Source organism: Salmo salar, chromosome ssa07, assembly GCF_905237065.1.
Source record: "Salmo salar chromosome ssa07, Ssal_v3.1, whole genome shotgun sequence".
Classification (NCBI taxonomy): domain Eukaryota; kingdom Metazoa; phylum Chordata; class Actinopteri; order Salmoniformes; family Salmonidae; genus Salmo; species Salmo salar.
Genome location: NC_059448.1, coordinates 68,066,027 through 68,091,330, shown reverse-complemented (window position 1 = coordinate 68,091,330; position 25,304 = coordinate 68,066,027). Strand labels below are relative to the sequence as shown.

Sequence of the window (25,304 nt, the reverse complement as noted above, 5' to 3'; positions counted from 1 at the left end):
TACACAGAGCCTTCTCTATCCTGCTACCAGGTTAGTTTCCTACACAGAGCCTTCTCTATCCTGCTACCAGGTTAGTTTCCTACACAGAGCCTTCTCTATCCTGCTACCAGGTTAGTTTCCTACACAGAGCCTTCTCTATCCTGCTACCAGGTTAGTTTCCTACACAGAGCCTTCTCTATCCTGCTACCAGGTTAGTTTCCTACACAGAGCCTTCTCTATCCTGCTACCAGGTTAGTTTCCTACACAGAGCCTTCTCTATCCTGCTACCAGGTTAGTTTCCTACCCAGAGCCTTCTCTATCCTGCTACCAGGTTAGTTTCCTACACAGAGCCTTCTCTATCCTGCTACCAGGTTAGTTTCCTACCCAGAGCCTTCTCTATCCTGCTACCAGGTTAGTTTCCTACACAGAGCCTTCTCTATCCTGCTACCAGGTTAGTTTCCTACACAGAGCCTTCTCTATCCTGCTACCAGGTTAGTTTCCTACACAGAGCCTTCTCTATCCTGCTACCAGGTTAGTTTCCTACACAGAGCCTTCTCTATCCTGCTACCAGGTTAGTTTCCTACACAGAGCCTTCTCTATCCTGCTACCAGGTTAGTTTCCTACACAGAGCCTTCTCTATCCTGCTACCAGGTTAGTTTCCTACACAGAGCCTTCTCTATCCTGCTACCAGGTTAGTTTCCTACACAGAGCCTTCTCTATCCTGCTACCAGGTTAGTTTCCTACACAGAGCCTTCTCTATCCTGCTACCAGGTTAGTTTCCTACACAGAGCCTTCTCTATCCTGCTACCAGGTTAGTTTCCTACACAGAGCCTTCTCTATCCTGCTACCAGGTTAGTTTCCTACACAGAGCCTTCTCTATCCTGCTACCAGGTTAGTTTCCTACACAGAGCCTTCTCTATCCTGCTACCAGGTTAGTTTCCTACACAGAGCCTTCTCTATCCTGCTACCAGGTTAGTTTCCTACACAGAGCCTTCTCTATCCTGCTACCAGGTTAGTTTCCTACCCAGAGCCTTCTCTATCCTGCTACCAGGTTAGTTTCCTACACAGAGCCTTCTCTATCCTGCTACCAGGTTAGTTTCCTACACAGAGCCTTCTCTATCCTGCTACCAGGTTAGTTTCCTACACAGAGCCTTCTCTATCCTGCTACCAGGTTAGTTTCCTACACAGAGCCTTCTCTATCCTGCTACCAGGTTAGTTTCCTACACAGAGCCTTCTCTATCCTGCTACCAGGTTAGTTTCCTACACAGAGCCTTCTCTATCCTGCTACCAGGTTAGTTTCCTACACAGAGCCTTCTCTATCCTGCTACCAGGTTAGTTTCCTACACAGAGCCTTCTCTATCCTGCTACCAGGTTAGTTTCCTACACAGAGCCTTCTCTATCCTGCTACCAGGTTAGTTTCCTACACAGAGCCTTCTCTATCCTGCTACCAGGTTAGTTTCCTACACAGAGCCTTCTCTATCCTGCTACCAGGTTAGTTTCCTACACAGAGCCTTCTCTATCCTGCTACCAGGTTAGTTTCCTACACAGAGCCTTCTCTATCCTGCTACCAGGTTAGTTTCCTACACAGAGCCTTCTCTATCCTGCTACCAGGTTAGTTTCCTACACAGAGCCTTCTCTATCCTGCTACCAGGTTAGTTTCCTACACAGAGCCTTCTCTATCCTGCTACCAGGTTAGTTTCCTACACAGAGCCTTCTCTATCCTGCTACCAGGTTAGTTTCCTACACAGAGCCTTCTCTATCCTGCTACCAGGTTAGTTTCCTACACAGAGCCTTCTCTATCCTGCTACCAGGTTAGTTTCCTACACAGAGCCTTCTCTATCCTGCTACCAGGTTAGTTTCCTACACAGAGCCTTCTCTATCCTGCTACCAGGTTAGTTTCCTACACAGAGCCTTCTCTATCCTGCTACCAGGTTAGTTTCCTACACAGAGCCTTCTCTATCCCTGCTACCAGGTTAGTTTCCTACACAGAGCCTTCTCTATCCTGCTACCAGGTTAGTTTCCTACACAGAGCCTTCTCTATCCCGCTACCAGGTTAGTTTCCTACACAGAGCCTTCTCTATCCTGCTACCAGGTTAGTTTCCTACACAGAGCCTTCTCTATCCTGCTACCAGGTTAGTTTCCTACACAGAGCCTTCTCTATCCTGCTACCAGGTTAGTTTCCTACACAGAGCCTTCTCTATCCTGCTACCAGGTTAGTTTCCTACACAGAGCCTTCTCTATCCCGCTACCAGGTTAGTTTCCTACACAGAGCCTTCTCTATCCTGCTACCAGGTTAGTTTCCTACACAGAGCCTTCTCTATCCCGCTACCAGGTTAGTTTCCTACACAGAGCCTTCTCTATCCTGCTACCAGGTTAGTTTCCTACACAGAGCCTTCTCTATCCTGCTACCAGGTTAGTTTCCTACACAGAGCCTTCTCTATCCTGCTACCAGGTTAGTTTCCTACACAGAGCCTTCTCTATCCTGCTACCAGGTTAGTTTCCTACACAGAGCCTTCTCTATCCTGCTACCAGGTTAGTTTCCTACACAGAGCCTTCTCTATCCTGCTACCAGGTTAGTTTCCTACACAGAGCCTTCTCTATCCTGCTACCAGGTTAGTTTCCTACACAGAGCCTTCTCTATCCTGCTACCAGGTTAGTTTCCTACACAGAGCCTTCTCTATCCTGCTACCAGGTTAGTTTCCTACACAGAGCCTTCTCTATCCTGCTACCAGGTTAGTTTCCTACACAGAGCCTTCTCTATCCTGCTACCAGGTTAGTTTCCTACACAGAGCCTTCTCTATCCTGCTACCAGGTTAGTTTCCTACACAGAGCCTTCTCTATCCTGCTACCAGGTTAGTTTCCTACACAGAGCCTTCGCTATCCCGCTACCAGGTTAGTTTCCTACACAGAGCCTTCTCTATCCCGCTACCAGGTTAGTTTCCTACACAGAGCCTTCTCTATCCCGCTACCAGGTTAGTTTCCTACACAGAGCCTTCGCTATCCCGCTACCAGGTTAGTTTCCTACACAGAGCCTTCGCTATCCTGCTACCAGGTTAGTTTCCTACACAGAGCCTTCTCTATCCCGCTACCAGGTTAGTTTCCTACACAGAGCCTTCGCTATCCTGCTACCAGGTTAGTTTCCTACACAGAGCCTTCTCTATCCCGCTACCAGGTTAGTTTCCTACACAGAGCCTTCTCTATCCTGCTACCAGGTTAGTTTCCTACACAGAGCCTTCTCTATCCTGCTACCAGGTTAGTTTCCTACACAGAGCCTTCTCTATCCTGCTACCAGGTTAGTTTCCTACACAGAGCCTTCTCTATCCCGCTACCAGGTTAGTTTCCTACACAGAGCCTTCTCTATCCTGCTACCAGGTTAGTTTCCTACACAGAGCCTTCTCTATCCTGCTACCAGGTTAGTTTCCTACACAGAGCCTTCTCTATCCTGCTACCAGGTTAGTTTCCTACACAGAGCCTTCTCTATCCTGCTACCAGGTTAGTTTCCTACACAGAGCCTTCTCTATCCTGCTACCAGGTTAGTTTCCTACACAGAGCCTTCTCTATCCTGCTACCAGGTTAGTTTCCTACACAGAGCCTTCTCTATCCTGCTACCAGGTTAGTTTCCTACACAGAGCCTTCTCTATCCTGCTACCAGGTTAGTTTCCTACACAGAGCCTTCTCTATCCTGCTACCAGGTTAGTTTCCTACACAGAGCCTTCTCTATCCTGCTACCAGGTTAGTTTCCTACACAGAGCCTTCTCTATCCTGCTACCAGGTTAGTTTCCTACACAGAGCCTTCTCTATCCTGCTACCAGGTTAGTTTCCTACACAGAGCCTTCTCTATCCTGCTACCAGGTTAGTTTCCTACACAGAGCCTTCTCTATCCTGCTACCAGGTTAGTTTCCTACACAGAGCCTTCTCTATCCTGCTACCAGGTTAGTTTCCTACACAGAGCCTTCTCTATCCTGCTACCAGGTTAGTTTCCTACACAGAGCCTTCTCTATCCTGCTACCAGGTTAGTTTCCTACACAGAGCCTTCTCTATCCTGCTACCAGGTTAGTTTCCTACACAGAGCCTTCTCTATCCTGCTACCAGGTTAGTTTCCTACACAGAGCCTTCTCTATCCTGCTACCAGGTTAGTTTCCTACACAGAGCCTTCTCTATCCTGCTACCAGGTTAGTTTCCTACACAGAGCCTTCTCTATCCTGCTACCAGGTTAGTTTCCTACACAGAGCCTTCTCTATCCTGCTACCAGGTTAGTTTCCTACACAGAGCCTTCTCTATCCTGCTACCAGGTTAGTTTCCTACACAGAGCCTTCTCTATCCTGCTACCAGGTTAGTTTCCTACACAGAGCCTTCTCTATCCTGCTACCAGGTTAGTTTCCTACACAGAGCCTTCTCTATCCTGCTACCAGGTTAGTTTCCTACACAGAGCCTTCTCTATCCTGCTACCAGGTTAGTTTCCTACACAGAGCCTTCTCTATCCTGCTACCAGGTTAGTTTCCTACACAGAGCCTTCTCTATCCTGCTACCAGGTTAGTTTCCTACACAGAGCCTTCTCTATCCTGCTACCAGGTTAGTTTCCTACACAGAGCCTTCGCTATCCCGCTACCAGGTTAGTTTCCTACACAGAGCCTTCTCTATCCTGCTACCAGGTTAGTTTCCTACACAGAGCCTTCTCTATCCTGCTACCAGGTTAGTTTCCTACACAGAGCCTTCTCTATCCTGCTACCAGGTTAGTTTCCTACACAGAGCCTTCTCTATCCTGCTACCAGGTTAGTTTCCTACACAGAGCCTTCTCTATCCTGCTACCAGGTTAGTTTCCTACACAGAGCCTTCTCTATCCTGCTACCAGGTTAGTTTCCTACACAGAGCCTTCTCTATCCTGCTACCAGGTTAGTTTCCTACACAGAGCCTTCTCTATCCTGCTACCAGGTTAGTTTCCTACACAGAGCCTTCTCTATCCTGCTACCAGGTTAGTTTCCTACACAGAGCCTTCTCTATCCTGCTACCAGGTTAGTTTCCTACACAGAGCCTTCTCTATCCTGCTACCAGGTTAGTTTCCTACACAGAGCCTTCTCTATCCTGCTACCAGGTTAGTTTCCTACACAGAGCCTTCTCTATCCTGCTACCAGGTTAGTTTCCTACACAGAGCCTTCTCTATCCTGCTACCAGGTTAGTTTCCTACACAGAGCCTTCTCTATCCTGCTACCAGGTTAGTTTCCTACACAGAGCCTTCTCTATCCTGCTACCAGGTTAGTTTCCTACACAGAGCCTTCTCTATCCTGCTACCAGGTTAGTTTCCTACACAGAGCCTTCTCTATCCTGCTACCAGGTTAGTTTCCTACACAGAGCCTTCTCTATCCTGCTACCAGGTTAGTTTCCTACACAGAGCCTTCTCTATCCTGCTACCAGGTTAGTTTCCTACACAGAGCCTTCTCTATCCTGCTACCAGGTTAGTTTCCTACACAGAGCCTTCTCTATCCTGCTACCAGGTTAGTTTCCTACACAGAGCCTTCTCTATCCTGCTACCAGGTTAGTTTCCTACACAGAGCCTTCTCTATCCCGCTACCAGGTTAGTTTCCTACACAGAGCCTTCTCTATCCCGCTACCAGGTTAGTTTCCTACACAGAGCCTTCTCTATCCTGCTACCAGGTTAGTTTCCTACACAGAGCCTTCTCTATCCTGCTACCAGGTTAGTTTCCTACACAGAGCCTTCTCTATCCTGCTACCAGGTTAGTTTCCTACACAGAGCCTTCTCTATCCTGCTACCAGGTTAGTTTCCTACACAGAGCCTTCTCTATCCTGCTACCAGGTTAGTTTCCTACACAGAGCCTTCTCTATCCTGCTACCAGGTTAGTTTCCTACACAGAGCCTTCTCTATCCTGCTACCAGGTTAGTTTCCTACACAGAGCCTTCTCTATCCTGCTACCAGGTTAGTTTCCTACACAGAGCCTTCTCTATCCTGCTACCAGGTTAGTTTCCTACCCAGAGCCTTCTCTATCCTGCTACCAGGTTAGTTTCCTACACAGAGCCTTCTCTATCCTGCTACCAGGTTAGTTTCCTACCCAGAGCCTTCGCTATCCTGCTACCAGGTTAGTTTCCTACACAGAGCCTTCTCTATCCTGCTACCAGGTTAGTGTCCTACACAGAGCCTTCTCTATCCTGCTACCAGGTTAGTTTCCTACACAGAGCCTTCTCTATCCTGCTACCAGGTTAGTTTCCTACACAGAGCCTTCTCTATCCTGCTACCAGGTTAGTTTCCTACACAGAGCCTTCTCTATCCTGCTACCAGGTTAGTTTCCTACACAGAGCCTTCTCTATCCTGCTACCAGGTTAGTGTCCTACACAGAGCCTTCTCTATCCTGCTACCAGGTTAGTTTCCTACCCAGAGCCTTCTCTATCCTGCTACCAGGTTAGTTTCCTACACAGAGCCTTCTCTATCCTGCTACCAGGTTAGTTTCCTACACAGAGCCTTCTCTATCCTGCTACCAGGTTAGTTTCCTACACAGAGCCTTCTCTATCCTGCTACCAGGTTAGTGTCCTACACAGAGCCTTCTCTATCCTGCTACCAGGTTAGTTTCCTACACAGAGCCTTCTCTATCCCGCTACCAGGTTAGTTTCCTACACAGAGCCTTCTCTATCCTGCTACCAGGTTAGTTTCCTACACAGAGCCTTCTCTATCCCGCTACCAGGTTAGTTTCCTACACAGAGCCTTCTCTATCCTGCTACCAGGTTAGTGTCCTACACAGAGCCTTCTCTATCCTGCTACCAGGTTAGTTTCCTACACAGAGCCTTCTCTATCCTGCTACCAGGTTAGTTTCCTACACAGAGCCTTCTCTATCCTGCTAGTCTGAGTCAGTCTAACAGTCTGTTTTCATGGTGAATGGTCATGTTGTCAGAGTCAGTCTGTTGTCATGGTGAATGGTCATGTTGTCAGAGTCAGTCTGTTGTCATGGTGAATGGTCATGACGTCAGAGTCGGTCTGTTGTCATGGTGAATGGTCATGACGTCAGAGTCGGTCTGTTGTCATGGTGAATGGTCATGACGTCAGAGTCAGTCTGTTGTCATGGTGAATGGTCATGACGTCAGAGTCAGTCTGTTGTCATGGTGAATGGCCATGACGTCTGAGTCAGTCTGTTGTCATGGTGAATGGCCATGACGTCTGAGTCAGTCTGTTGTCATGGTGAATGGTCATGACGTCTGAGTCAGTCTTCCTGAAACTCTTTGACAGGACCAAATGTTGACATCACCTGGAGCTGAGTAATGATCTGTGTCACTGAAAACTTCAGGAATAATTTCTTACAGTTGTATCGTTGTTCACCAGGACCTATTTACCACGTCAGAAAGGCCACTGTTGTGTCTTGAAAAGACAGTTGTTTTTTTTAGGAGAAGCTGGACCTTTTTTAGACAGAAGATGGCCGTCTATAACTTGTCCAGTTCATCAGACAGATGAGATTGGGGTTGTCACTATCCAGCATGTTACAGGAGAAGGTAGTGCTGAGCATTAATCCACATGTTACAGGAGAAGGTAGTGCTGAGCATTAATCCACATGTTACAGGAGAAGGAAGTGCTGAGCATTAATCCACATGTTACAGGAGAAGGTAGTGCTGAGCATTAATCCACATGTTACAGGAGAAGGTAGTGCTGAGCATTAATCCACATGTTACAGGAGAAGGTAGTGCTGAGCATTAATCCACATGTTACAGGAGAAGGTAGTGCTGAGCATTAATCCACATGTTACAGGAGAAGGTAGTGCTGAGCATTAATCCACATGTTACAGGAGAAGGTAGTGCTGAGCATTAATCCACATGTTACAGGAGAAGGTAGTGCTGAGCATTAATCCACATGTTACAGGAGAAGGTAGTGCTGAGCATTAATCCACATGTTACAGGAGAAGGTAGTGCTGAGCATTAATCCACATGTTACAGGAGAAGGTAGTGCTGAGCATTAATCCACATGTTACAGGAGAAGGTAGTGCTGAGCATTAATCCACATGTTACAGGAGAAGGTAGTGCTGAGCATTAATCCACATGTTACAGGAGAAGGTAGTGCTGAGCATTAATCCACATGTTACAGGAGAAGGTAGTGCTGAGCATTAATCCACATGTTACAGGAGAAGGTAGTGCTGAGCATTAATCCAGCATGTTACAGGAGAAGGTAGTGCTGAGCATTAATCCACATGTTACAGGAGAAGGTAGTGCTGAGCATTAATCCACATGTTACAGGAGAAGGTAGTGCTGAGCATTAATCCACATGTTACAGGAGAAGGTAGTGCTGAGCATTAATCCAGCATGTTACAGGAGAAGGTAGTGCTGAGCATTAATCCACATGTTACAGGAGAAGGTAGTGCTGAGCATTAATCCACATGTTACAGGAGAAGGTAGTGCTGAGCATTAATCCACATGTTACAGGAGAAGGTAGTGCTGAGCATTAATCCACATGTTACAGGAGAAGGTAGTGCTGAGCATTAATCCAGCATGTTACAGGAGAAGGTAGTGCTGAGCATTAATCCAGCATGTTACAGGAGAAGGTAGTGCTGAGCATTAATCCACATGTTACAGGAGAAGCTAGTGCTGAGCATTAATCCAGCATGTTACAGGAGAAGGTAGTGCTGAGCATTAATCCACATGTTACAGGAGAAGGTAGTGCTGAGCATTAATCCACATGTTACAGGAGAAGGTAGTGCTGAGCATTAATCCACATGTTACAGGAGAAGGTAGTGCTGAGCATTAATCCACATGTTACAGGAGAAGGTAGTGCTGAGCATTAATCCACATGTTACAGGAGAAGGTAGTGCTGAGCATTAATCCACATGTTACAGGAGAAGGTAGTGCTGAGCATTAATCCACATGTTACAGGAGAAGGTAGTGCTGAGCATTAATCCACATGTTACAGGAGAAGGTAGTGCTGAGCATTAATCCAGCATGTTACAGGAGAAGGTAGTGCTGAGCATTAATCCACATGTTACAGGAGAAGGTAGTGCTGAGCATTAATCCACATGTTACAGGAGAAGGTAGTGCTGAGCATTAATCCACATGTTACAGGAGAAGGTAGTGCTGAGCATTAATCCACATGTTACAGGAGAAGGTAGTGCTGAGCATTAATCCACATGTTACAGGAGAAGGTAGTGCTGAGCATTAATCCACATGTTACAGGAGAAGGTAGTGCTGAGCATTAATCCACATGTTACAGGAGAAGGTAGTGCTGAGCATTAATCCACATGTTACAGGAGAAGGTAGTGCTGAGTATTAATCCACATGTTACAGGAGAAGGTAGTGCTGAGCATTAATCCAGCATGTTACAGGAGAAGGTAGTGCTGAGCATTAATCCACATGTTACAGGAGAAGGTAGTGCTGAGCATTAATCCACATGTTACAGGAGAAGGTAGTGCTGAGCATTAATCCACATGTTACAGGAGAAGGTAGTGCTGAGCATTAATCCACATGTTACAGGAGAAGGTAGTGCTGAGCATTAATCCACATGTTACAGGAGAAGGTAGTGCTGAGCATTAATCCACATGTTACAGGAGAAGGTAGTGCTGAGCATTAATCCAGCATGTTACAGGAGAAGGTAGTGCTGAGCATTAATCCACATGTTACAGGAGAAGGTAGTGCTGAGCATTAATCCACATGTTACAGGAGAAGGTAGTGCTGAGCATTAATCCACATGTTACAGGAGAAGGTAGTGCTGAGCATTAATCCAGCATGTTACAGGAGAAGGTAGTGCTGAGCATTAATCCACATGTTACAGGAGAAGGTAGTGCTGAGCATTAATCCACATGTTACAGGAGAAGGTAGTGCTGAGCATTAATCCAGCATGTTACAGGAGAAGGTAGTGCTGAGCATTAATCCACATGTTACAGGAGAAGGTAGTGCTGAGCATTAATCCACATGTTACAGGAGAAGGTAGTGCTGAGCATTAATCCACATGTTACAGGAGAAGGTAGTGCTGAGCATTAATCCACATGTTACAGGAGAAGGTAGTGCTGAGCATTAATCCAGCATGTTACAGGAGAAGGTAGTGCTGAGCATTAATCCACATGTCAGTTATTCAGTTTTTTTTTAAAGTTTTAATGTCAGGTGCACCAGTACAGTATAATGCCTTTCTTTGTTAAAACCCCAGTCTTTGTGTTAGCAGTTCAACCCCTACCTCAACAAAATACACTAGATATACAAAAGTATGTGGACATCCCTTCAAATGAGTGGATTTGGCTATGCTCAGGGCTATGCCCTGCTAGAGCTGCCCCGGGTCAACTGTAAGAGCTTGTATTGTGAAGTGGAAACGTCTAAGAGCAACAACGGCTCAGCCCGGCGAAGTGGTAGGCCACACAAGCTCACAGAACGGGACCGCCAAGAGCTGAAAATTGTCTGTCCTCGGTTGCAACGCTCACTACCGAGTACCAAACTGCCTCTGGAAGCAACGTCAGCACAATAACTGTTTGTCGAGAGCTTCATGAAATGGGTTTCCATGGCCGAGCAGCCTGTCCCAATGCATAGTGCCAACTGTAAAGTTTGGTGGAGGAGGAATAATGGTCTGGGGCTGTTTTTCACGGTTCGAGCCCCTGAGTTCCAGTGAAGGGATATCTTAACTCTACAGTATACAATGACATTCTAGATGATTCTGTGCTTCTGACTTTGTGGCAACAGTTTGGGCAAGGCCCTTTCCTGTTTCAGCATGACGACGCCTCCGTGCACAAAGCGAGGCCCATGCAGAAATGGTTTGTCAAGATCGGTGTGGAAGAACTTGACTGGCCTGCACAGAGCCCTGACCTCAACCCCATCTAACACCTTTGGGATGAATTGGAACGCTGACTGCGAGCCAGGCTTAATCACCCAACATCAGTGCCCGACCTCACTAATGCTCTTGTGGCTGAATGGAAGCAAGTCCCCCTGCAGCAATGTTCCAACATCTAGTGGAAAGCCTTCCCAGAAGAGTGGAGGCTGTTATAGCAGCAATGTTCCAACATCTAGTGGAAAGCCTTCCCAGAAGAGTGGAGGCTGTTATAACAGCAATGTTCCAACATCTAGTGGAAAGCCTTCCCAGAAGAGTGGAGGCTGTTATAGCAGCAATGTTCCAACATCTAGTGGAAAGCCTTCCCAGAAGAGTGGAGGCTGTTATAGCAGCAATGTTCCAACATCTAGTGGAAAGCCTTCCCAGAAGAGTGGAGGCTGTTATAGCAGCAATGTTCCAACATCTAGTGGAAAGCCTTCCCAGAAGAGTGGAGGCTGTTATAGCAGCAATGTTCCAACATCTAGTGGAAAGCCTTCCCAGAAGAGTGGAGGCTGTTATAGCAGCAATGTTCCAACATCTAGTGGAAAGCCTTCCCAGAAGAGTGGAGGCTGTTATAGCAGCAATGTTCCAACATCTAGTGGAAAGCCTTCCCAGAAGAGTGGAGGCTGTTATAGCAGCAATGTTCCAACATCTAGTGGAAAGCCTTCCCAGAAGAGTGGAGGCTGTTATAGCAGCAATGTTCCAACATCTAGTGGAAAGCCTTCCCAGAAGAGTGGAGGCTGTTATAGCAGCAATGTTCCAACATCTAGTGGAAAGCCTTCCCAGAAGAGTGGAGGCTGTTATAGCAGCAATGTTCCAACATCTAGTGGAAAGCCTTCCCAGAAGAGTGGAGGCTGTTATAGCAGCATAGAGGGGACCAACTCCATATTAATAACCATGATTTTAGAATGACATGTTCAACGAGCAGGTGTCTGCTTTTGGTTATGTAGTGTATCTCATACTGACAGATTTCCCCTTCAGCTCTCGCTCTCGCTCTCCCTCCCTCTCCCCCTCTCTCTCGCTTTCTCCCCCTCGCTCTCCCTCCCTCTCCCCCTCTCTCTCGCTTTCTCCCCCTCACTCTCCCTCCCTCTCCCCCTCTCTCTCGCTTTCTCCCCCTCGCTCTCGCGTTCTCTCCCTCTCTCTCGCTTTCCCTCCCTCACTCTCCCTCCCTCTCCTCCTCTCTCTCGCTTTCTCCCCCTCACTCTCCCTCCCTCTCCCCCTCTCTCTCGCTTTCTCCCCCTCGCTCTCGCGTTCTCTCCCTCTCTCTCGCTTTCCCTCCCTCGCTCTCGCTTTCCCTCCCTCTCCCCTTCTCCCGCTTTCTCCCCCTCGCTCTCGCGTTCTCTCCCTCTCTCTCGCTTTCCCTCCCTCGCTCTCGCTTTCCCTCCCTCTCCCCTTCTCCCGCTTTCTCTCCCTCGCTCTCGCTTTCTCTCCCTCGCTCTCGCTTTCTCTCCCTCGCTCTCGCTTTCTCTCCCTCGCTCTCGCTTTCTCTCCCTCGCTCTCGCTTTCTCTCCCTCGCTCTCGCTTTCTCTCCCTCGCTCTCTCGCTCTTCTCTCTGTCGCATTCTCTCAGATCTCTCTTCAGGTTATTTTGTTACTAGTATTTTGAGAAATATTCATGCTCAGTTGGGTACTTCATTGACTACTGTTTTCTGTATGAAAAAAACCCCAAAGAAATAGTGACATTTGTGGAATACAGAAAAAGTGACCATTTGGGTTTGAAGCAGAATCTTCATCATAAGTCTGTTAGCCTGATGAGCTGAAGCCCAGACCCAGGTAACTCCTGAAGCCTAGACCCAGGTAACTTCTGAAGCCCAGACCCAGGTAACTCCTGAAGCCCAGACCCAGGTAACTCCTGAAGCCCAGACCCAGGTAACTCCTGAAGCCCAGACCCAGGTAACTCCTGAAGCCCAGACCCAGGTAACTCCTGAAGCCCAGACCCAGGTATCTCCTGAAGCCCAGACCCAGGTATCTCCTGAAGCCCAGACCCAGGTATCTCCTGAAGCCCAGACCCAGGTAACTCCTGAAGCCCAGACCCAGGTAACTCCTGAAGCCCAGACCCAGGTAACTCCTGAAGCCCAGACCCAGGTAACTCCTGAAGCCCAGACCCAGGTAACTCCTGAAGCCCAGACCCAGGTAACTCCTGAAGCCCAGACCCAGGTGACTCCTGAAGCCCAGACCCAGGTGACTCCTGAAGCCCAGACCCAGGTGACTCCTGAAGCCCAGACCCAGGTAACTCCTGAAGCCCAGACCCAGGTAACTCCTGAAGCCCAGACCCAGGTAACTCCTGAAGCCCAGACCCAGGTAACTCCTGAAGCCCAGACCCAGGTAACTCATGAAGCCCAGACCCAGGTAACTCCTGAAGCCCAGACCGAGGTAACTCCTGAAGCCCACACCCAGGTAACTCCTGAAGCCCAGACCCAGGTAACTCCTGAAGCCCAGACCCAGGTATCTCCTGAAGCCCAGACCCAGGTAACTCCTGAAGCCCAGACCCAGGTAACTCCTGAAGCCCAGACCCAGGTAACTCCTGAAGCCCAGACCCAGGTAACTCCTGAGGCCCAGACCCAGGTAACTCCTGAGGCCCAGACCCAGGTAACTCCTGAGGCCCAGACCCAGGTAACTCCTGAAGGCCAGACCCAGGTAACTCCTGAAGGCCAGACCCAGGTAACTCCTGAAGCCCAGACCCAGGTAACTCCTGAAGGCCAGACCCAGGTAACTCCTGAAGCCCAGACCCAGGTAACTCCTGAAGGCCAGACCCAGGTAACTCATCATGGGAATGTGGTTCACTGTGTTAGCCTGGTGAGCTGAAGCCTAGACCCAGGTGAGCTGAAGCCTAGACCCAGGTGAGCTTTAAGCCTAGACCCAGGTGAGCTGAAGCCTAGACCCAGGTAACTCCTGAAGCCCAGACCCAGGTAACTCATCATGGGAATGTGGTTCACTGTGTTAGCCTGGTGAGCTGAAGCCTAGACCCAGGTGAGCTGAAGCCCAGACCCAGGTAACTCCTGAAGCCCAGACCCAGGTAACTCATCATGGGAATGTGGTTCACTGTGTTAGCCTGGTGAGCTGAAGCCTAGACCCAGGTGAGCTGAAGCCCAGACCCAGGTAACTCCTGAAGCCCAGACCCAGGTAACTCCTGAAGCCCACACCCAGGTAACTCCTGAAGCCCACACCCAGGTAACTCATCATGGGAATGTGGTTCACTGTGTTAGCCTGGTGAGCTGAAGCCTAGACCCAGGTGAGCTGAAGCCTAGACCCAGGTGAGCTTTAAGCCTAGACCCAGGTGAGCTTTAAGCCTAGACCCAGGTGAGCTTTAAGCCTAGACCCAGGTGAGCTTTAAGCCTAGACCCAGGTGAGCTTTAAGCCTAGACCCAGGTGAGCTTTAAGCCTAGACCCAGGTGAGCTTTAAGCCTAGACCCAGGTGAGCTGAAGCCTAGACCCAGGTGAGCTGAAGCCTAGGGGGTTCACTGTGTTAGCTCTGTTACCAGAATGCCTTAGTGATGTATTCTCTGGGCAGCCAAAATGACACACTCTCCAAAATAATCCTGTTTCCTTCTTACCTCTGTCTCTTCTGTGTGCCCTTGTGACAGCAGACGCCCACTCAGCTAATCACCTTAGTGTGTTAATGTGACCATACGGTGCTGGGGGGGCTATAAGGGAGGGAGGGGGGAGGGGGCAATAAGGGAGGGAGGGGGGCTTTAAGGCAGGGGGAGGGGGCTATAAGGGAGGGAGGGGGCTATAAGGAAGGGGGAGGGGGCTATAAGGGAGGGAGGGGGGGCTTTAAGGCAGGGGGAGGGGGCTATAAGGGGAGGGAGGGGGGCTACAAAGGAGGGGGAGGGGGGCTATAAGGGAGGGAGGGAGGGGGGCTATAAGGGGAGGGAGGGGGGGCTATAAGGGAGGGAGGGGGAGGGGTCTATAAGGGAGGGAGGGGGCTATAAGGGAGGGAGGGGGAAGGGAGGGGGCTATAAGGGAGGGAGGGGGCTATAAGGGAGGGAGGGGTAGGGACGGGGCTATAAGGGAGGGAGGGAGGGAGGGTTGAGGGGGCTATAATTCTGCAGGCAGATCTCCAACCTGATCCAGGTCTGTCTACTCTATTTTACAGACAAAGCAGCTACTGAGAGGAGGGACAATACATTTTTCATTTATACTGAACAGACATATGAACGCAGCATGCAACAATTTCAAAGATGTTACAGTTCATAGAAGGAAATCAGTCAACTGTAATAAATTCATTCCTCCCTGATCTATGGATTTCATATGACTGGGCCGGGGCGCAGCCATAGGTGGGCCTGGGAAGTCATAGACCAATCAGAATGAGCTTTTTCCCCCACAGAAGGGCTTTATTACAGACAGAAATAAGCTTTCTGGTGTGTATGGAACATTTTCTGGGATATTTTATTACAGCTGGTGAAAATGGGACCAACACTTTACCATGTTGAGATTCTATTTGAGTTCAGTGTAGTTTTATCATTTAACAGACGGTTTTTATCCAGAGTGACTTACAGTAGTGATGGAAAACATTTTAACACTGTTCCATTCATCCATCCGTCATCCATCCATCATCCATCCATCATCCATCCATCAATCATCCATTCATCCATCCATCATCCATCCATCATCCATCCATCATCCATCCATCATCCATCCATCAACCATCCATCAACCATCCATCATCCATCATCCATCCATCATCCATCCATCAATCATCCATCATCCATCCATCATCCATCCATCATCCATCCGTCATCCATCCATCAACCATCCATCATCCATCCATCATCCATCCATCAATCATCCATCATCCATCCATCATCCATCCATCATCCATCCGTCATCCATCCATCAACCATCCATCATCCATCCATCATCCATCCATCAATCATCCATCCATCATCCATCCATCATCCGTCATCCATCCATCAACCATCCATCCATCATCCATCCATCATCCATCCATCTCTCATCCTGTCATCCTTTCTTTTATGATTATTTTCCAGGATACGTCCCAAATAGCACCCTACTCCCTATATAGTGCACTACTTTAGACCAGAGCCCTATTCCCTATATAGTGCACTACTTTAGACCAGAGCCCTATTCCCTATATAGTGCTCTACTTTAGACCAGAGCCCTATTCCCTATATAGTGCACTACTTTAGACCAGAGCCCTATTCCCTATATAGTGCTCTACTTTAGACCAGAGCCCTATCCCTATATAGTGCACTACTATAGACCAGAGCCCTATTCCCTATATAGTACACTACTATAGACCAGAGCCCTATTCCCTATATAGTGTACTACTATAGACCAGAGCCCTATTCCCTATATAGTGCACTACTATAGACCAGAGCCCTATTCCCTATATAGTGCACTACTCCTGAGTCAGAAGTCCCTCTGGGCCCTGGTGAAACATAGTGCACTATGAAGGGAATGGGATGCCATTTGGAACACACACCACTGTCTCTTGTGATGAATTTACAGTCTTCCTGTTCTGCTCTCCTCCTGCTTTCAGACTGATAGTTTTTGCTGTTCAGGGAGAATTCATTATAGTCTCTGTTTATTTTACGTTTCAATCCCCCTGCCAAGGCCAGTGGGTCCATCTGTTCCATAAAGCCCCATTATGAAGTGAAAGGGTCATTTTCTTTTGCTTCATCAGTTCTCATAAATAACAGATAATCATTATGGAAGAGCCAGGGGACTTATCTCTCACTGCCGCTGGACACGGGGCGCGTCCCAAATGACATCCTATTACCTATATATAGTACACTACTATAGATCAGAGCCCTATTCCCTATATAGTACACTACTATAGACCAGAGCCCTATTCCCTATATAGTGTACTACTATAGACCAGAGTCCTATTCCCTATATAGTACACTACTATAGACCAGGGCCCTATTCCCTATATAGTACACTACTATAGACCAGAGTCCTATTCCCTATATAGTGTACTACTATAGACCAGGGCCCTATTCCCTATATAGTGTACTACTATAGACCAGAGCCCTATTCCCTATATAGTACACTACTATAGACCAGGGCCCTATTCTCTATATAGTGTACTACTATAGACCAGAGCCCTATTCCATATATAGTACACTACTATAGACCAGAGCCCTATTCTCTATATAGTGCACTACTATAGACCAGAGCCCTATTCCCTATATAGTGCACTACTATAGACCAGAGCCCTATTCCCTATATAGTGTACTACTAATAGACCAGGGCCCTATTCCCTATATAGTACACTACTATAGACCAGAGCCCTATTCCCTATATAGTGTACTACTAATAGACCAGGGCCCTATTCCCTATATAGTGCACTACTATAGACCAGAGCCCTATTCCCTATATAGTGCACTACTATAGACCAGAGTCCTATTCCCTATATAGTGCCCTACTTTAGACCAGAGCCCTATTCCCTATATAGTACACTACTTTAGACCAGAGCCCTATTCCCTATATAGTACACTACTATAGACCAGGGCCCTATTCCCTATATAGTACACTACTATAGACCAGGGCCCCTAGGGAATAGGGTGTCATTAAAGACCAAGACTCTCCAGCCACAGAGAGACCAGCAATGGAAGACTATGCTGACAGGGGAGTTCCTTTAGCCAGAATGTCCATTAATGTAATCTAGTGTTCATATCCCTTTGTCTAATACATGTTTGGGTCTGAGTGTCACAGGAAGGACTTTGGGTTGGAGCTTCCTGTCACCTTGGTTTCTTTCATCCCAGAGGTCTGTGTCAGGACTGTGTCAGGTCTGTGTCAGGACTGTGTCAGGACTGTGTCAGGGTCTGTGTCAGGGTCTGTGTCAGGGTCTGTGTCAGGGTCTGTGTCAGGACTGTGTCAGGACTGTGTCAGGACTGTGTCAGGGTCTGTGTCAGGGTCTGTGTCAGGGTCTGTGTCAGGACTGTGTCAGGACTGTGTCAGGGTCTGTGTCAGGATCTGTGTCAGGACTGTGTCAGGACTGTGTCAGGGTCTGTGTCAGGACTGTGTCAGGACTGTGTCAGGTCTGTGTCAGGACTGTGTCAGGACTGTGTCAGGACTGTGTCAGGGTCTGTGTCAGGACTGTGTCAGGACTGTGTCAGGACTGTGTCAGGGTCTGTGTCAGGTCTGTGTCAGGACTGTGTCAGGACTGTGTCAGGTCTGTGTCAGGACTGTGTCAGGGTCTGTGTCAGGGTCTGTGTCACGTCTGTGTCAGGGTCTGTGTCAGGTCTGTGTCAGGTCTGTGTCAGGGTCTGTGTCAGGTCTGTGTCAGGTCTGTGTCAGGACTGTGTCAGGACTGTGTCAGGACTGTGTCAGGTCTGTGTCAGGTCTGTGTCAGGGTCTGTGTCAGGGTCTGTGTCAGGGTCTGTGTCAGGTCTGTGTCAGGGTCTGTGTCAGGGTCTGTCCTGACAGGGGAGTTCCTTTAGCCAGAATGTCCTAGGCCTGGAGACAGACAGCTAGGGAGAGAGAGACAGCCAGCTAGGGAGAGAGAGACAGCCAGCTAGGGAGAGAGAGAGAGAGACAGCCAGCTAGGGAGGGAGAGACAGCCAGCTAGAGAGAGAGAGACAGCCAGCTAGGGAGAGAGAGAGACAGCCAGTTAGGGAGGGAGAGAGACAGCCAGCTAGGGAGAGAGAGACAGCCAGCTAGGGAGAGAGAGACAGCCAGCTAGAGAGAGAGAGACAGCCAGCTAGGGAGAGAGAGAGACAGCCAGCTAGGGAGAGAGAGAGACAGCCAGCTAGGGAGAGAGAGAGACAGCCAGCTAGGGAGAGAGAGAGACAGCCAGCTAGGGAGAGAGAGAGACAGCCAGCTAGGGAGAGAGAGACAGCCAGCTAGGGAGAGAGAGAGACAGCCAGCTAGGGAGAGAGAGAGACAGCCAGCTAGGGGAGAGAGAGACAGCCAGCTAGGGAGAGAGAGACAGCCAGCTAGGGAGAGAGAGAGACAGCCAGCTAGAGAGAGAGAGACAGCCAGCTAGGGAGAGAGAGACAGCCAGCTAGGGAGAGAGAGAGACAGCCAGCTAGGGAGAGAGAGAGACAGCCAGCTAGGGAGAGAGAGAGACAGCCAGCTAGGGAGAGAGAGAGACAGCCAGCTAGGGAGAGAGAGAGACAGCCAGCTAGGGAGAGAGAGAGACAGCCAGCTAGGGAGAGAGAGAGACAGCCAGCTAGGGAGAGAGAGACAGCCAGCTAGGGAGAGAGAGACAGCCAGCTAGGGAGAGAGAGAGACAGCCAGCTAGGGAGAGAGAGAGACAGCTAGGTACGCTAGCTGTGAGAAAGCCAGGGATAAACAGCTTGGGGACCCACAGGGGCCAGGGAGTCCCTCTGGTCCAGCTGTAGGAGTGGGTGTGATCCAACCCCTCTCCCTCCTCCCTGTCATGTTTCCCAGACACAGCAGGGTGCAAAGGTCACCTCCACAAAACGAATGTAATGCTCACCAGAACAGACCATATTTGGGCTTCCTACCGTACCCTAAACCTACAGTTGAAGTCGGAAGTTTACATCCACTTAGGTTGGAGTCATTAAAACTCGTTTTTCAACCACTCCACAAATTTCTTGTCAACAAACTATAGTTTTGGCAAGTCGGTTAGGACATCTACTTTCTGCATGACACAAGTAATCTTTCCAACAATTGTTTACAGACAGATTATTTCACTTATAATTCACTGTATCACAATTCCAGTGGGTCAGAAGTTTACATACACTAAGTTGACTGTGACTTTAAACAGCTTGGAACATTCCAGAAAATGATGTCATGGCTTTAGAAGCTTCTGATAGGCTAATTGACATAATTTGAGTCAATTGGAGGTGTACCTGTGGATGTATTTCAAGGCCTACCTTCAAACTCAGTGCCTCTTTGCTTGACATCATGGGAAAATCAAAAGAAATCAGTCAAGACCTCAGAAAAATGATTGTAGACCCCCACAAGTCTGGTTCATCCTTGGGAGCAATTTCCAAATGCCTGAAGGTACCACGTTCATCTGTACAAACAATAGTACGCAAGTATAAACACCATGGGACCACACAGCCGTCATACCGCTCAGGAAGAATACGCATTCTGTCTCCTAGAGATGAACGTACTTTGGTGCGAAAAGTGCAAATCAATCCCAGAACAACAGCAAAGGACCTTGTGAAGATGCTGGAGGAAACGGGTACAAAAGTATCTATATCCACAGTAAAACGAGTCCTATATCGACATAACCTGAAAGGCCGCTCAGCAAGGAAGAAGCCACTGCTCCAAAACCACCATAAAAAGGCCCAAGCAAAGTTGTGGCAAAGCGGCTTAAGGACAACAAAGTCAAGGTATTGGAGTGGCCATCACAAAGCCCTGACCTCAATCCTATAGAAAATGTGTGGGCAGAACTGAAAAAGCGTATGCGAGCAAGGAGGCCTACAAACCTGACTCAGTTACACCAGCTCTGTCAGGAGGAATGGGCCAAAATTCACCCAACTTATTGTGGGAAGCTTGTGGAAGGCTACCCGAAACGTTTGACCCAAGTTAAACAATTTAAAGGCAATGCTACCAAATACTAATTGAGTGTATGTAAACTTCTGACCCACTGGGAATGCGATGAAAGAAATAAAAGCTGAAATAAATCACTCTCTCTACTATTATTCTGACATTTCACATTCTTAAAATGTGAAACCCCACCTGAAACCCCACCTCTTTAAGGAATACCTGGGATAGGATATAGTAATCCTTCTAACCCCCCCCCAAAAAAAAAAGATTTAGATGCACTATTGTAAAGTGGTTGTTCCACTGGATATCATAAGGTGAATGCAGCCAATTTGTAAGTCGCTCTGGATAAGAGCGTCTGCTAAATGACGTAAATGTAACGTAAAATGTAAAATAAAGTGGTGATCCTAACTGACCTAAGACAAGGGAATTGTTACTAGGATTTAATGTCAGGAATTGTGAAAAACTGAGTTTATTAAATGTATTTGGCTAAGGTGTATGTAAACTTCCGACTTCAACTGTATATGACAAACAACGTTTGGCTTTCTCAAACTTGAACGTGTTTGTGAATGAGCTTAAAGAGGGTTTTCCCAGGGAAGTTACTAGAATAACACGTTTGTTCTACCTGAAAAAGCACCAGAGGATTGAACACCTCTCACCTATCTCAGATTGTTCTCAAATCATTTAGTTAGAAACCGATATTAGCTTTCCTGAAACGTTATATTGTTTTAAAGCTTGTTTTAACTCTGAGAAATTAAGCTCATTTATTGCACCTAAATTGGCCATTTTCAATGTATAGGATTCATATAATGTTTTATAAATATAGTACATCTTTTTCTTAACAAAGATTTAAGATGTGAGGAGCCCAAATAAATGGTTAAAAGCGGACTGCCTGCGGACGGCCCCGTCGTTCTGCGGGCCGCGTCGTTCTGCCGGCCGCGTCGTTCTGCCGGCCCCGTCGTTCTGCCGGCCCCGTCGTTCTGCGGGCCGCGTCGTTCTGCCGGCCCCGTCGTTCTGCCCGGCCCCGTCGTTCTGCCCGGCCCCGTCGTTCTGCCCGGCCCCGTCGTTCTGCGGGCCCCGTCGTTCCGCCGGCCCCGTCGTTCTGCAGCCGCAGACCGCTCCAACTGACCCCTGGTGGAGATTAAACATCGACTGGGGTCATGTGACTAATCGGACAAATGTGTTTTGTAATGGAAAGAGGATTTATTATGTCATAAATGGAGGCTTTGGCCTGCGCTACGTTACAGAGAGAATCGACTGAAATATAGCTGCTAAAGTGGAGGGGGACATCTCTACCAGGTGTGTGTGTGTGTGTGTGTGTGTGTGTGTGTGTGTGTGTGTGTGTGTGTAAGAGAGATATATCTGGGAGAAAGAGAACACATCTGTGAGTCTAATTCGTTCAAACTGCTGAACTCTAGTCCCTGAATATGTGATTCATATATTGGTCTGACGGGGAATTTGGGACACAACTTGGACACCTCTAGAGACTTTAACAGTATCTTCTCTGAAGTAGATTCAATGGAAAAGTTCCATTTGAAACAATCACCATAATTATGTATGCCTTTACCCCCTATGAATTCTGATCTTTTGGAGGAAAAGAATCGTCGTTGAAAATAATTCTGATACCTCCTGTTATGATCTAACCTATCCTGTCTCTCCCCCCTCCTCTCACCTCTCTCCCGCTCCTCTCACCTCTCTCCCGCTCCATTCCTCTTTCTCCCTCCTCTCTCCCCCTCCTCTCCTGCCTCTCTTCACCTCCATTCCTCTTTCTCCCCTCCTCTCTTCCCCTCTCTCCCCTCCTCCTCTCTTCTATCTACACTCCTCTCACTCCCCCTCCTCTCTTCTCTCTCCTCCCCTGTCCTCTCCTCTCTTCTCTCTCCTCCCCTGTCCTCTCCTCTCTCTTCCCCTCTCTCCCCTCCTCCTCTCTGCTATCTACACTCCTCTCACTCCCCCTCCTCTCTTCTCGCTCCTCCCTGTCCTCTCCTCTCTCTTCCCCTCTCTCCCCTCCTCCTCTCTGCTATCTACACTCCTCTCACTCCCCCTCCTCTCTTCTCGCTCCTCCCCTGTCCTCTCCTCTCTCTTCCCCTCTCTCCCCTCCTCTCTTCTCTCTACCCTCCTGTCCTCTCTCATCTCCTGTCCTCTCTCCTCTCCCCTCAGACAGTATCATGCCCCCCCCCGGCCAACAGCTGCTACCCACATAGAGGTCAGACTTTAGAGGTTGCTCCGCCTCTCGTTCTGGGCCATCGCCACAGAGGATGCTGGGAATGTGTCGCGGGCGCAGGAAGTTCCTCGCTGCCTCCCTCGCCCTGCTCTTCATCCCCGCACTCACCTGGCTGTACCTCTCCGCTGGCAACTTCCAAGGTAGGACCCAACTCTCCTGAACCACCTGGTGCTGTAACTTGGCTTCCCTCCTCTGAACAGGCCTCCCTCTCTATTCATGTCTAGGGTTGCACATTTTCAAAAGATTTCCTAAAATTTGCCATGTTTTCCAGAGTTTCTTGGGAATGTTTCCAGTTGTTTGTCCTCCGGCTGCAGAATGTTTACAGGCTGTCCCTCAAAGAGCACGCCACTAAACCCAGACTACACTCCCAGAAGCAGAAAACAGGACTATTTTGTCTGGACCTGGTTTGACTTTGTATTGTATCGTATAAGTCGGTTTCTCCAGTCTATTCATGTCAAGCCTTCCCTTTCATAGTACCCAGAAATATTCAGCCGACCACATTGTTCGCTATGTACCAACATGGTCCTATATATGTGATGGCCCGTCCCAACTGGGGTTTATGTCGAGAAATACGAAAAGCTTGAGATGCAGAGCTCCTATTGGTAGATCATACTAACATCATGTTAACGTGATAAGGGAGGGGTCGGCCATGTGTTAACATGATAAGGGAGAAGTCGGGCATGTGTTAATGTGATAATGGAGGGGTCGGCCATGTGATAATGGAGGGGTCGGCCATGTGTTAATGTGATAATGGAGGGGTCGGCCATGTGTTAACATGATAATGGAGGGGTTGGCCATGTGTTAACGTGATAATGGAGGGGTTGGCCATGTGTTAACGTGATAATGAAGGGGTCGGCCATGTGTTAACATGATAATGGAGGGGTTGGCCATGTGATAATGGAGGGGTCGGCCATGTGATAATGGAGGGGTCGGCCATGTGTTAACGTGATAATGGAGGGGTCGGCCATGTGTTAACGTGATAATGGAGGGGTCGGCCATGTGATAATGGAGGGGTCGGCCATGTGTTAATGTGATAATGGAGGGGTCGGCCATGTGTTAACATGATAATGGAGGGTCGGCCATGTGTTAACGTGATAATGGAGTGGTCGGCCATGTGATAATGGAGGGGCGGCCATGTGTTAATGTGATAATGGAGCTGTTGACCATGTGTTAACACATGGCCGACCCCTCCATTATCATGTTAACACATGGCCGACCCCTCCATTATCATGTTAACACATGGCTGACCCCTCCATTATCACGTTAACACATGGCCGACCCATCCATTATCACATGGCCGACCCCTCCATTATCATGTTAACACATGGCCGACCTCTCCATTATCACATTAACACATGGCCGACCCCTCCATTATCATGTTATCACATGGTCAACAGTCAGCATGGTCAACAGGAAGTATCCTGTCTTTCTCCTTAGCTAAACTAGGCTTATCATTAAAACATGTGATTCATATTTACAGAACAAGTTTGTCATTTAAGGCACATGAAAGTTTTAATTGTATTTTTTTTTAAATGACCCTACTTTTGAAGTAGCGTCATTCATCCGCCCCCCCCCTCCCCCCGTCGTCGGTCTGGCGTGTCACATCTGGTACACAGTCACCCCTTTTTTGTCGTTATTTCTTGAGGTAATGAGTGACTGAGGCCCGTCTGAAGTTGTTGACTTCCTCCCGATGGTTTAGTCCTGATTTCGTCCCAAATGGCACCCTAGTCCCTTTCTAGTGCACTACTTTTGACCAGAGGCCCCCCATAAGGAATAGAGGGCAGTTTGTGACTCATGCCAGGAGTTTTAATGAGTTTGTGTTAAAGGCTTGAAGTTCTGCAGCTTTGTGACATTATTAATTAGGATTTAAATGAACAATATTTTGACTGGTCACAGCCACCAACCGAAACTGTGCGTTTGAATGGATTCCCATAATGCAACAGCTACCAACATAAGCAAATGAATGACAGGATTCAGTAGTTTGAGACTTTAGACTTTATTAGGAACTATAGAGACTAAAATGAACTTCACGACATTTTATTTTATTTAACCTTTATTTAACCAGGTAGGCCAGCTGAGAACAAGTTCTCATTTACAACTGCGACCTGGCCAAGATAAAGTGTAACCGATGTGAAATGGCTAGCTAGTTAGCGGTGGTGCGCGCTAATAGCGTTTCAAATCGGGTGACGTCACTCGCTCTGAGACCTTGAAGTAGTTGTTCCCCTTCGCTCTTCAGTCTGTATAACGCTAGACAAGACGAGCCCTGTTCCACTGATAATGCAGTAGAGCTGCTATCTGTCTTCAGTCTGTATAACGCTAGACAAGACGAGCCCTGTTCCACTGATAATGCTGTAGAGCTGCTGTCTTCAGTCTATATAACGCTAGACAAGACGAGCCCTGTTCCACTGATAATGCAGTAGAGCTGCTGTCTTCAGTCTGGATAACGCTAGACAAGACGAGCCCTGTTCCACTGATAATGCAGTAGAGCTGCTATCTGTCTTCAGTCTGTATAACGCTAGACAAGACGAGCCCTGCTCCACTGATAATGCTGTAGAGCTGCTGTCTTCAGTCTATATAACGCTAGACAAGACGAGCCCTGCTCCACTGATAATGCTGTAGAGCTGCTATCTGTCTAGCAGTGCTAGGCTAGCACAGTGACTGTACATCTCTTTTAGTCTGAGGACCCAGGCTACATTCTCTTTTTGAAACAGTTGCAGGCGACTCAGTGTTGTGTGTGTGTGTGTGTTTTGTTAAAGGGTTTCAGAATCTTGTGGTAGCCTCTGCTTTCCCTCTGGCCTTGGTGTGATTTGTACTCTAACCAAAGGGGGGGGGTACCGCTACCAGCTCCCTCCTTAATGAAATGTCACCGTTTTTGTTTCGGCTCAGATTTATATTCCCCTGGTCT

At 48.1% G+C, this 25,304-nt stretch overlaps 1 protein-coding gene across 2 annotated transcripts in view; it reads left to right on the top strand.

Annotated features, from left to right (window-relative positions):
- Window positions 1–25,304, top strand: part of LOC106598122 (LARGE xylosyl- and glucuronyltransferase 1) — a 199,091-nt gene that overhangs the window by 24,079 nt on the left and 149,708 nt on the right. The window contains exon 2 of one of the 2 annotated variants that reach the window (XM_045722497.1): window positions 22,340–22,539. In XM_045722497.1, coding sequence (XP_045578453.1) covers window positions 22,434–22,539 — 106 coding nt within the window. In that variant the 5' untranslated portion in view covers window positions 22,340–22,433. Of the gene's footprint in view, window positions 1–22,335; window positions 22,540–25,304 lie in introns of both variants that reach the window. The other variant, XM_045722496.1, reaches the window with a different exon arrangement.